The sequence below is a fragment of the Diadema antillarum genome, unplaced genomic scaffold (assembly GCF_040938485.1).
Source record: "Diadema antillarum isolate AM-2024a unplaced genomic scaffold, OU_Dant_1.0 scf00000071, whole genome shotgun sequence".
NCBI classification, from domain to species: Eukaryota; Metazoa; Echinodermata; class Echinoidea; order Diadematoida; family Diadematidae; genus Diadema; species Diadema antillarum.
In genome coordinates this window covers 13034654-13047381 of record NW_027270960.1, presented here as the reverse complement: position 1 = coordinate 13047381, position 12728 = coordinate 13034654, and the positions used below count along the sequence as shown (strand labels likewise).

The 12728-nt window shown below is 38.7% G+C and overlaps 1 protein-coding gene across 1 annotated transcript in view; it reads right to left on the bottom strand.

The window, feature by feature from the left end:
* Window positions 1-1627: 1627 nt before the first annotated feature.
* LOC139717115 (scavenger receptor cysteine-rich domain-containing protein DMBT1-like) overlaps window positions 1628-12728 on the bottom strand; it is a 36862-nt gene continuing 25761 nt past the window's right edge. The window contains exons 9-13 of the mRNA XM_071628620.1: window positions 11957-12304; window positions 7831-8208; window positions 5841-6218; window positions 4493-4846; window positions 1628-3560 (exon numbers count right to left, since the gene is read on the bottom strand). Of these exons, the coding sequence (XP_071484721.1) occupies window positions 3325-3560; window positions 4493-4846; window positions 5841-6218; window positions 7831-8208; window positions 11957-12304 (1694 nt within the window). The 3' untranslated portion in view covers window positions 1628-3324. The remainder of the gene's footprint in view (window positions 3561-4492; window positions 4847-5840; window positions 6219-7830; window positions 8209-11956; window positions 12305-12728) is intronic.

Sequence of the window (12728 nt, the reverse complement as noted above, 5' to 3'; positions counted from 1 at the left end):
CACGATTTGCGATATTACAGAAATGACGATTTGTATTAATTTGTATTTTTTACTTTCAAATTACGTTTTAAATCTATTCATATATGGATATAGCATGTATAGAGTGAATCGTGGAAAACGAGTTTGATTGCCTATTACATGTATTACATCAACTTTGTAATAATCATAACCATAGCACCTTTATCTATCGTGTATATTTTTCTTTAAAATCCAGTGACCTTAAAACGTTTTGAAGGGATTTTAAATCCTCCTCCACTCACTGAAAACTTCCGTCATACCCTCCTCCTCCCCTTCTTAAAGTTCTTTAGTGAGATGTATATGATTTGTGAGGAGGCGTAAATATTTGCTTAAATCAGGGTCATAAATTCTCCACTAACTTGCCTCACGAAGATATGAAACATTGTGGTAACAGGGTCAAACAGTGAAGCACCATCAATTTATGTAGGTAAAGATCATAACATGCACATAGAATGGAGACAATATAATTCAGTCCTGATTATTTTGCACAGGGTAGAGTGCGAATGGTGTATTCAAGAACTTGCCCAATCGCGCGAAATCTTTAGGAGGGGTTCCAAGTTTGATGCAACATAAAGCTCACCATTGGCTTTAAAAAGCAAAGACCCTATCCTGTATCCTGCACGAATATAAACTGCATCAGACAGTTTATAATGTTTGTCTGTATCAAACTAATTGTACGATCTTTTTTTTTTTTTTTGGGGGGGGGGAGAGGGGGTCACATTATGGATACATTGCAGTGATATTTCAACTGAATTCCTCATTGATTAGTCATGTAACTTGCCTTTGAGAAATACTGGAATTCTTTCTATGTTTAAGAATGTTTTCCACTAACATTCCGCTACAATGTATATGTAACTTTTATTTAATATACCCTTTGAATCCGTTATTCCAAAATTGGGGGAATAAAATACATAAAAGGTTTACATCGGTTTTTTTCGGTTACAGCTCGTTATTCCGAAGGTTCGTTATTCCGAATTTCATTTTCGGATTACGAATCTCCGGAATAACGAACCTTTGGAATAACGCCACAAATGTTCGGATTAACGAACCCTTTTTCATTTTCGGATTAACGAACCTCTAGGTATAGGGAATTAGTGTGTTTCGGATTAACGAACCTTCGGAATAACGAACCTACGGAATAGCGAACCTTCGGAATAACGAACAGCACGCGGGTTTGTGGTTTTTTTTCGGTGCTAAGATTCTTCTTATCCAGGAACATACTATTAGAATCGGGTGTGTAGTATTTTGCGAGGGTGATAAAAAAACCCACATAATTTTGTTTGAAGTCAAGTACTCAAAATAACTGAATCTTTATTAAACGATTCAATTAATTTGTAACAGTGCCATGCACATGTATTTTAAGTACACTTAGCTAACATTAATCTATGGAGCAAACGATGATGAAGATTATATTACAGCTAATTCCCGCACTTTCCACTAAACATTGTCATTGAGGTAATACAGAATATTAGTGGCTAGTTTCGACCAACGTCGTGCGTGCATGAAGGAGTTTGAAATTATGATTACCAATCAAATTGTCGATGCGCGTGTATCCTGCCTGTGTGTATCTGTTTATTTTCAAGTTGTTGTTATACATGATACATTTTTTTTTCAATCAACACTTGGACAATTTCAATGGTCCGATGGTCAAAACAGATACCGCCGTTCTCTCTCGACTAAGTCATTCCAGGCAGCTCGTTACGCCGCTCTCAAGCTGCTTACACCATAATCCTCATGACACTTTCTTCTCTCGTCTGTTTTACCGCAACACAATAACATACATCCTTGTGATCGTTTGAAGTTAAAAGATACACATACAAATATTTCATCATCTTTCATAGTGTTACTCTGTAATCTATCATTACTTGACCCCCATAACTGATATCTTGTCCACAAATAAGAAATTAAGAAAATCGTTGACAGGAAACCGTTATATGAAGGTATTTGCATGCATTTCAGCGGTAAAGGTTTATTCATCTGTGTATCCTGAGTATAAGCCTATAGTACAACAGAACAATTCAGTAATATTTCTTTAATGGTACGAGCTCTGTGATCAAATTTAATTGCATGTAATATCGGTTAGTAAGTACAGAATGTTCTGCTAAGTTAACAAAAACGAAAATGAAAATCAAAAAGTCCGCTTTGTTTGTTATTCCTTCCTTCGTGGTTAGGACTCCAACGAATCAAGGTTTGATGCTCATTTTGATTTACATTTTCACAGCTCATGAAAAAGGCATATAGATATTAAAATCGAGGTTTTCAAAATAACAATATGTAGCAATTTACGTTGATATGACGGTCATCCAACAATAAATGTGGATTTAGCTGACAAGAGTATCGCAAACATTTTGTGTTGTTACTTATACATGTTATTCAAAGCAAGACAGCTTTTATATACGGTTGAAATACATTGAAAAACGCTCCTCGCTCACAAAGTTTCACAGTATTTTTTTTTCTCCCTGTCTGGAAAAAAAAAGAGCGGTCATGTCACATGTCTCTTGATTTCTGATCAACAAAGAGTAACTTAAATGAAAGAATAACTTGTCAGTCACATACAACTGAACCCACATACAAATGACATATTCACAACTTTGTGATTAACTTTATATGGAAGATGCTGTGCTCACGAGTCAGAAATAAAGAAGTAAGAAAATCTTGAAAGTAAGGTGTCGATGCTGGAAAAGAGAGAAGGCATGTTTGTTTCTGTTTTGTTTCGTTTTTCATTTGTTTTCAATCAGTTTCATCAAGCAATTGGTTTACACAAAATATACAATATGGGTTATCTTCAGTTAGACCGTTTCTATACGTATGGCTGCATTACTTTAACTTTTTGCAACATTTTTTTATTTGATTATGTTGTCAATTGCATAATGATAATATCTTATCTAAACAAAACTCTGAGTAAAATAAGACTTCGTATTACTTCTTCTCAATCTGCGTACATTAAGCCTCAATCACTTCACATCTTCCTAAGACGTAGCCTTCTATTTTGTCACCTTAACTTCCGCATCCTTTGAGTAAACACAAATAACATTAATTTCTGCCAAGCACAGTCACTTTCTTTGACACGTATTATACTTTTAACCTTACCAAGTAGATAGTGTCATTCCATTTAGAATAGGAAAGACGTGATACAAAGCTATAGTTTTTAATAAAAAAATATACGTAATGCTGCGAAACCAATCACGTTTTACATCGTGATACGCATGTGTATTTCGACATTGTTTGAGAAGAGAAAGAAACGGAGTTTGGTTAAAGAAATTGAATTTGGCCGGTTGACTTTCTTTTCATTCATAGATGATTTATTCAAACATGTAGTGTGGCACCATTCTTTAAATCGACGTATTTGATGCGTCCGTCGAAGGGGGCGCTCGTCAAACTTGTATTCATCTCCCCGCACCTTATAGTGTGTAGTGACCGGCAGCATCTCACCATTTGGCACAGGACCGAGGTTGTAATCACAAAGGCCAGTGCAAGGGCGATGGAAAGTCCACAGGCAACGGCTAGGGACACTACAGTCGCACTGTTCTCAGGAATCACGACTGTACAAAAATAAACAGATTTATGAGATTTATACCAAAACCTTGTCTATTCTTTATCATACAGCTGGGTATATAGGTTACATTTAAAGTCCCTTGAAGTGCAAATACAATGTATCATTCGCAGATACATGTGTATACGTACGGTTTCTGTATACAAATTGGCAAAATACCAATTTTCGTCCAGTATGTAAATGCTGAATTTTTTCCCCATGATGAAAAGGCATTTTTTAATACCTTTGCATCCATTTCGACTTTTGTCGAGCGTTCCTGTATTTCAAAGACAAAAATAAAATTTGTGACTTCTTTAATTTGCCTAGGGGAAACGAAAGCAAAATCCGTTGTTGTTTGAATGTGTTCTGCATGGTGTATGGTGAGGTGTGCATGTGTGGGGGTGGGAGTTTGTTGCGTCGCCACCTGAGAGTCCTTGCGAATTAAAGGACTGGTTTAATTCGTTCCAGGTAGCTCTAACATCAGCTGAGAAAGCTTGTTGCAAGTTTTAGAAACTATATTGCTAAGGGGAGGGGGGTAGTGACAAATATAGCTGAGAGTTTCACCATTTTGTAATCCTTTTTGATAATGCATGTACTTTTACAGTGGCGGGTCCTGGGGGAGCGCACCGGACCCCCCCCCCCCCCCCTTATTCTTTGCTAAAACAAAAGAAATACAGAGAAAAAAGGAGGGGCGCATGCCCCTTTAATTTTGTAAAGACGCCCCTTCCCCCTTTATGGAATACCTGGATCCACCCCCTGTTTTACCGGCTGTGTTAAGAGTTGCAATGTAAAACAGTCAGCAATAATGTGGAATAACCCGTGTAAATGGTGACATGAACATGCAGCCTAAATATGTAAAAACAATACAAAAATTTTCAAAGGACATGACTTATGAAACAGTATCATGTACTCTCATGGAGATATGGACGATATTTCTCATACCACAACGAATCGCTGCATCTGCACTGTTCCCTTCAGTGCAGATGTCAGGTGAAGGATTCGCGGGACACGAACTTAAAGAGCGTTCCCAACCATCGCAGTTGACGTACGCAAGATGAAACGGTCTGCTGCCATTGACTCGGGGGACGCTGTAGGCCTGAGCACCGTATGACTGGTAACCGAGCTGTCGACACGCCACCTCTGCATCCCGCGTGTCCCAACCACTATCACACACAGTACCCCATTTTTCCTCGTGAAATATCTCCACCCGACCTTCGTGATACGTAGATCCGCCTACCAAACGAATCGGCGCATCGTAGGTAGACCAGGGTGGTCTAGAAGGAAACTCAATGTCACCTGTGTGGACGATACGATGAAAAGAGGGGGAAGTTGTCAGTTAAGGGTGAGGAGAGTAGAAAGCAAGAAAGGAATCTCAAATCAGTGTCAAATTCACTTTTAAATACTGTTTATGGAAAGCCTCAATCGTGGAGACTCGCTTTAGCGCCTGGACGAGAAAATAACTTCGACCATTAAACTTCACAAAAGCTATTTGCTTCTGGCTGGAAGGCATGAAAGTGCCTTTCAGTGGAATGTTAAAAACTCGCCAATCTACCTTCTTCTCATAACAAGGTGACCGAGACAGTGTAGCCAATTATCTCTCTCTGCCCTTCATTTTATAACAAGGAACATTTATATAATATGCAACAAGACAGAAGTCCTCGCTTGAGCTTAAAATCGCATGATATGAGCAAGTCGCCCATAAGCTTAGGAACTTAAACCAGTTTTGCGAAGTCATTTTCTCCTCCATCCGGATCTGATCTATAGTGTGTATTATACCTCTTGGTCATTCCTGTAAGATGCCCAGGTTGTTTCATAGCCTGCCGTCTAGACAGTCTTTCCTTTCAGTAGTTTGGTCGACTTTTGTTTGTACTGTTCACGAGGGTGTTTGGGAGTTCATCTCACTGATTGCATGGAGTTTCAGCTTTTATTACAGGTACACGATTTTGCACCATTTTTTCCATTAAAGTAAAATGAAACAGAAGAAACTGAATCATTTACAACGTCACTGTCATGTTGATACTTTTCAATGATCAGAAGGGGAAGGGTCGTATTTTCTGATTATCAACCACAAGTATAGCAATTAATCAAGATTACAAGATTGTGATATGACGACTTCACCTCGTATCATTTGAATATTTTGAACCAATATGTCTGATCCACAAATTCTTTCTTTATGTTTGATTACCTCTAATCATAAAAATTACATGAACATTGGGGGGGGGGGAGGGGACTGAACTACGATCAAGAGAGAGCGGTTTTATCAACAGAGAGGAGCTCGAATAAATCGCACATTGAACGCCAGCATCATCCTGGTGTCCACAGTCGTTGTTGTACCATCCGTTGGAGGGACACCTAGCTAGACTCGACTCCCAGCCGTTACATCTAACGTTGTCAAGGAGAATGAACCCCGATCCTTCTCCGTACGTCCCTCCTCTCACAGCCCGTGCGTAGCTTGTGGAATATCCGAGTTGTCTGCAGACGACCCGGGCATCATCGTCATCCCAGTTACCATCGCACACTGTTCCCCAATCTCCATTGTAATTGATCTCAACACGACCCTCGTAGTACGAGCTCCCTCCGACAAGGCGGATGCTGATGGGCGTGGAGGTGGTGGCCGGGTCTTCATGCGGATTGTTCCTTGGAATGTAAGTTGTGAAGTCATACCGATCTGAAGAGACAGAGGAAGTTCATACTGGTGAAATGGTGTTTATTATAAACTAAATACCATAAACTTTAATTCCAATGCACCCGTGATGTTTCATAATTATGCTGAAATATCATTGCAAAGACTAACCTTCAAGACAGTCTACATTATATTCGAGAAAGAATGCGGTGCACAACAGCATTGATTGGATCACAGTCTCGTCGTGTCGTGTATTTTGTTTACGGAAAGCTATCTAATACATGGTCTTGTGGGAGGCATGGCTGCGGGGGATTGTCCCCCCCCCCCCCCCCCCCCCCGACAGCCTGACATGAAAAACGGAGGCAGTGAACACCAAGACTTCATTATCAGTCACAATCACCAAATTACCAACTCTCCAAGGATCGCAAGTTGTTTTTGTCTCTATATTTAATTTTCGACTTTAGCATCTAATATGGATTAGCTTTCATGTATCTTGGATACCTCTTGCGAGAATTCGTTTTTGTATCCCTTCTGATAGTCATGGAATCATCAATATTATTCGAAACCTGAGAACAGTTTGATCTAAAATTATAATGTAAACGATGGTCTATTCTTTTTTTTCTTTTCTATTTTTGCAGTTCTCTTCAATTCGTATAGTATTGCATCAATTTTAACCGGCATTCATACTCTCTGAAACTCGCCGAGGTTATTTCGATAAAAAAGATACGATTATTTTAAATCAATATTAAAGCAATTATAGGCAAATATCAGTACTACCAATCATTAAATCACTAAAAAAAAAACAATTTCTCTGCCGTGTAATATCAAAATATCTTTCTTTCGAGCATGAGGAACACAGACGATGTTTTATCAAAAGTTTTGGTGTGTTTTATGTAAGTTTCTCTTTCCATCTCCTTAAGTATTTCTTCAGAGCTTTGGTACGTTAAGAATTTTGAAACCCTTGTGTCCTGTTTTAACAGACCTTATAGCGGCAACGACATGGCAACGTCCGAAGAAATTCCTCCAAAATTCCAATAAAACCGCTAGAGAGAGCAAAGGGTACCGTTTTAACAGACACACGACGAAAACCTTATCTGGGGAGCGTATTTTTGATTTACACGCAAGGTTTCTACAACCACGCCTACCTGCCAATGAAATAATGCAGAGCGTACCATTGTGAGAGGGATTCAAAGTTTCTACGATGAAAATCGGTTTCGGAATGTCTGAGATATCCAAACACAGTAAAACATAGCGATCATATGACAGGTTGGTCCCATCTTTTATTAGGATTGCCCTGTTTTGCATATCTCTCCCTTTTCAAAACCAATTTTCATCAAATAAACGTTGAATCTCTTTTGAAATTCATGCTCTTTCATATTTCAGAAGAGGTTTCTCTCTCAAAAAAAAAGTTTGAAACCTGAAGCTTGGTCTCAATCAAAAATACACTATCCCTTTAACAGGCAAGGTAAAAATAATAATAACAATGATAATAATGATAATAAATGAATAAATAGATAAATAATAAATAAATAAATAAATAAATAAATAAATAAATAAATAAATAAATAAATATATAAATATATCCTGATGTTACCAGGACGTTGCCGCGATGGTTCTCAGTTTGAAATGCTCTGTTAAAAAGGGGTTTTAGTCTCACCACATTGAACGCCAGCATCTTCCTTGTGTCCACAGTCATGGTGGTACCATCCGTTGGAAGGACAGCTAGCTAGACTCCACTCCCAGCCGTTACATCTAACGTTGTCAAGTAGAATGGATCCTGATCCTAGTCCGTAAGTCCCTCCACTCACGGCACGTGCGTAGCTTGTGGAATATCCGAGTTGTCTGCAGACGACCCGGGCATCATAGTCATCCCATTCGTCATCACACACTGTGCCCCAGGCTCCCTTGCGATAGATCTCAACACGGCCCTCGTAGTACGAGTTCCCTCCGACAAGGCGGATGCTGATGGGTTGGGAGGTGGTGGCCGGGTCATACCGGAGAGGTGGAGCTCCCTCAAATCCCTGGTCAAACCAATCTGATTGGAGACAGAGGACGTCCATACTGATAAAATGATATTTATTATAAACTAAAATACCATAAAAGTCAAATGCCTCAGTATTTTTTTTCATAATTATGTTGAAATATCATCGCAAAGACTTGCGTCAAGACAGTATATTCAAGATAGAATGCGGTGCACATCAGCACTGAACATGTCGTGTACTTTGTCAATGGTAAGCAATCTCATACGCGGTCTTGTTGGAGGCTTGGCTGTGGGGGATTGTTTCCCCCTGACAGGAAAAAAACGGAGGCAGAGAACACCAAATGTTCAATCACAATCAAGAAATTACCAATGCTCCCACGATCGCAAACTTTTGATGTCTATTTCAGTTTCAAATTTAGCGGCTAATATGGATCCAGGTAACACCAATCTTTCTATTTATTTGGATACCTCTTGCGATAATTCGTTTTTGTATCCCTTTTGATAGTCATGGAATCATCAATATTATTCGAAACTTGAGAACAGCTTGATCTACAATTATTATGTACACGATGTTTTTTTTTCAGTTCGCTTCAATTCATATAGTATTGCATCGGTTTTAACTGGCATTTTCTCATACTCTCTGAAACTCGCTGAGGTTATTTCAATAAAAAAGATACGATTACTTCAAATCAATGTTAAAGCAATTATAGGCAAATATCAATACTACCAATCGATTTTTATCATTACGTATGTATAAGTTCTCTAGAAAATCATTAAATGACGGCGTTTGTTTCACAAATTATACATTGTATAATAAACCTCCTAATTTGGAATGAGAAGCTATCGTGTCACCTATTATACAATTGCAGTCCAAATATAAGTTAGTCTGATAAGAAAAAGTAAAATCTTAAGAGTTGAACGGTATGAATTTGACTGAAATTGGATTATTAATTTTGCAAAACCGTCAGCACATAAGCCAGTGTGACTTTCAAACTTATTAGTCTGAAATACTTGACATTATCTTTGGCTCTCGTCAATATTTATGAGTCCTTTATTGCGTCATACCGCCCGTCACTTATGTCAGAAATATATTTTTCCCACCCCTCAATGTTAAAACATTTCCTATATTAAAAAAACAAAAAACTATAAATTATTCTCCTGAAGCTGTCCGGAGGCTGTCCGGAGGCTGTCCACCGTCTTCTCCGGATAGCAATCTTCACCGGAGGCTACCCGAGGCTACCCTGCGTTGTGTAGCCTGTTACCAAGACGGTGCATATGAAAGGAACTGTTCAAATTCGGCCCTGATCATTATTTCGTGAGGGCATCTTGAACTATCACATGACCGCCAGTGGAATTTCTGTATAGGCTCCAACAGCAACTTGGTGAGCGACGGCAAGATCTTCGTTTTGATGTGTTGTTTCATTCGTGAAGTTCATAATGTTAACTTCTTAAAATCCAGTCCAAATATAAGTTTGTCTGATCAGAAAGAGTAAAATCTTAAGAGTTCAACGGTATAAATTTGACTGAAATATGATAAGAAATTAGAAAGTCGCGAAATTTCGAAGTTTTGCCAATTTCTGCAAAACAGTTCTTCTACAATGGATATTGAATATGCAAATGACTGTGCTAACCGTGCCACACCTCACAATTTTCCAGTGATCGTGTAAAAAAAAATGATGAGAATTCAACGTTTCTGTCATTGAAGTCTGAAACAAGATGTTATTCCTGGTTGAATTACTTCAGAATAGTGATCGGTTAGATATAAGATGATATGAACCTCGGGCATAATTGCGTTTGAATAAAAATTGGAAATTAAAAAAAAAATTAAAATGCACAAACGTGTATATGACAAGTTGTGAGGGGGTGACACGCTTACTTTGTCATTTGCATATTGATAGTGACTGTTTAAGAAGTGTTTCAAAAAAAAAATAGCGACACTTCAAAGTATTATAATTTCATTATTTTTCATCCGATTTCGATCAAAAATATACCGTTGAACTCGTAATATATTCCTTTTTATATTTTTTTTTATCAGATTAACCTTTATTTGGACTGTTTTCCCCCTTTGAACGTCTTAACAAAGATTCGCATCTTCATGGAGCCTTCGCATTTGGTTCGGGTACCGTCGTGTGACCCTCTATAGGCATTATACTCGCTTCGGCCGATGATTGGCCTTTCAACAACTTCACACGAAATTGAAAACGTCCAGTGACGAAGTGACATCTTGTGTTGATTTCGGGACAGTGTGACGCAATCCTTAATCTAACATTTATCAACATGGTATGCACTGCGATTCGTCCTGTAAACTCTATAATGCAATATTTTTATCTGCATACACAAATCTGTGATGTATAGTGCTTTGTAAAAGTGATTATTCTTTTTATTTACATTATGGTCTTACTGGGCTCCATCCAAGTCGAGTTCTGCTAAACTGGCAGTGCCCAGTGTTTTTCCTTCCTCCGTTATCAATGGTTACATGATGCAATATCGCTACTTTTCTAGTTGTGTTATATCAATGTTCCTCTTTGGACAATTATTGCGTTGATTTGTTTTTCTTCTTTTAGTTTCATATTTTTCAATCTATTTATGCTGAATCTCGAGAACATTGATCAGGATACCATTCTTTTTTTTTTTATCTGGAATCTAATTTACAGACAATCGGGAACTGTCTTTCGTTTCTCCAGGTGAAGAATCTCGCTGCCGTGTAATATCAAAATATCTTGCTTTCAAGCATGAGCAACTCAGGCGATATTTTCTTTGGTATTTTTTATGTGTTTTATGAAATCAATCTCATCTCGTTAAGTATTACTGCATAGTTTTACTACGTTAAGAATTTGAAACTCTGAAGTCCTATCTTTACCAGATCTTATATCAGCAACGACACGACAATGTCCGAAAAATGAAATTCCTCCAAAATTCCAATAAAACCGGAAGAGAGAGTAAAGGGTAGGCCTACCGTTTTAACAGACACAGAACGAAAGCCTAGATTGTGCACATAGTAAATGCAATAACTGATCTCAACTACATGTACATAGACAATGATTGAAATCAGTGGTTACAATCCATGCACGTTAGACGCATGGCGCGTCAATCAGTCTCTGTCTGCAATGCTGCGCATGCGGGTTGAGTGTATCAACGGAATTTTACCCAAGTAGTAGGAGGGTTACGAGGACACTGTCACGGTGTCTAGGGTAGAATTTTGGAGACGGGTTACTGCGATAATTTCAGAGCAACTTTTTGCGGGACCGTTTTAAAGGGATTGGGTAGCTTTGGTGGAAATGAGGATTGGGCTTTTAACTTACCAAGATACCAAGAAACTACTTATGAAATAATACACAGCGCATCATTGTAAGAGGGATTCAAAGTTTATTAGATGAAAATCGGTTTCGGAATGTCTGAGATATCCAAACACAGAGTAAAACACAGTGATCCTAACAACAGGTTGGTCCCATCTTTTATCACGATTGCTCTGTTTTGCACATTTCCCCCTTTTCAAAACCAATTTTCATCAAATAAACATTGAATCGCTTTTGATATTCATGCCCTCTTTCATTTTTCAGAAGAGGTTTCTCATTATCTCACACACACAAAAAAATTGAATTGAATAAAACCCTGAAGATTGGTCTCATTCAAAACTGCACTAGGCCTATCCCTTTAACAAGCAAGATAAAAATAAAAATAGTAATAACAATATGAAAAATAAATGAATGAATAAACAAATAAATACATCCTGACGTTACCCGGACGTTGCCGCGATAATTCCTAGTTTGAAAGGACCTGTTAAAAAGGGGTCGAGTCTTACCACATTGAACGACAGCATCATCCCAGTGCCCACAGTCGTTGTTGTACCATACGTTGGAAGGACAGCTAGCTAGACTCAACTCCCAGCCGTCACAGCCAACGTTGTCAAGTAGAATGGATCCTGATCCTTGTCCGTACGTCCCTCCCCTCACAGCCCGTGCGTAGCTTGTGGAATATCCGAGTTGTCTGCAGACGACCCGGGCATCATCGTCATCCCATTCGTCATCACACACCGTCCCCCAGGCTCCATCGTGATAGATCTCAACACGACCCTCGAATACCGATCTCCCTCCGACAAGGCGGACGCTTTTGATGGAAGTAGGCAGGGAGGTGGTGAAGAAAAACGTATCTGTGCACAAAACGTGGTGAAAACTCACTCATGTTATCCTCTTTCCTTGTCCAACATTTATTATGAATATCATGTACTGACTCTATGACGGCACAGAACGAACGATTCCCTACTAAACGGTTTCGAAAAGGAAGGCCAATACTTACCACTTTACATTGCTGCAATATTTTTTGCACCCAAGATTTATTGTCACATAACTCTTGTTAGTAAAACAGTTTGGGAAATTGAAGAACACCTACAATGTGAATGTATATGTAAATTGAGGACGTGTCTCGGATCAACATGGCGAATGAAAAACAGACGTTTTTTAGCGCACGGCGACAATGCCATTGAAATGCTTCGCTTATTGAATCTTGAATAGAATTTGTTTTCTTTTCCTTACTTTTCCTTGAAGTTCGATGGGGCAGTGCCTCCAGCAACACTC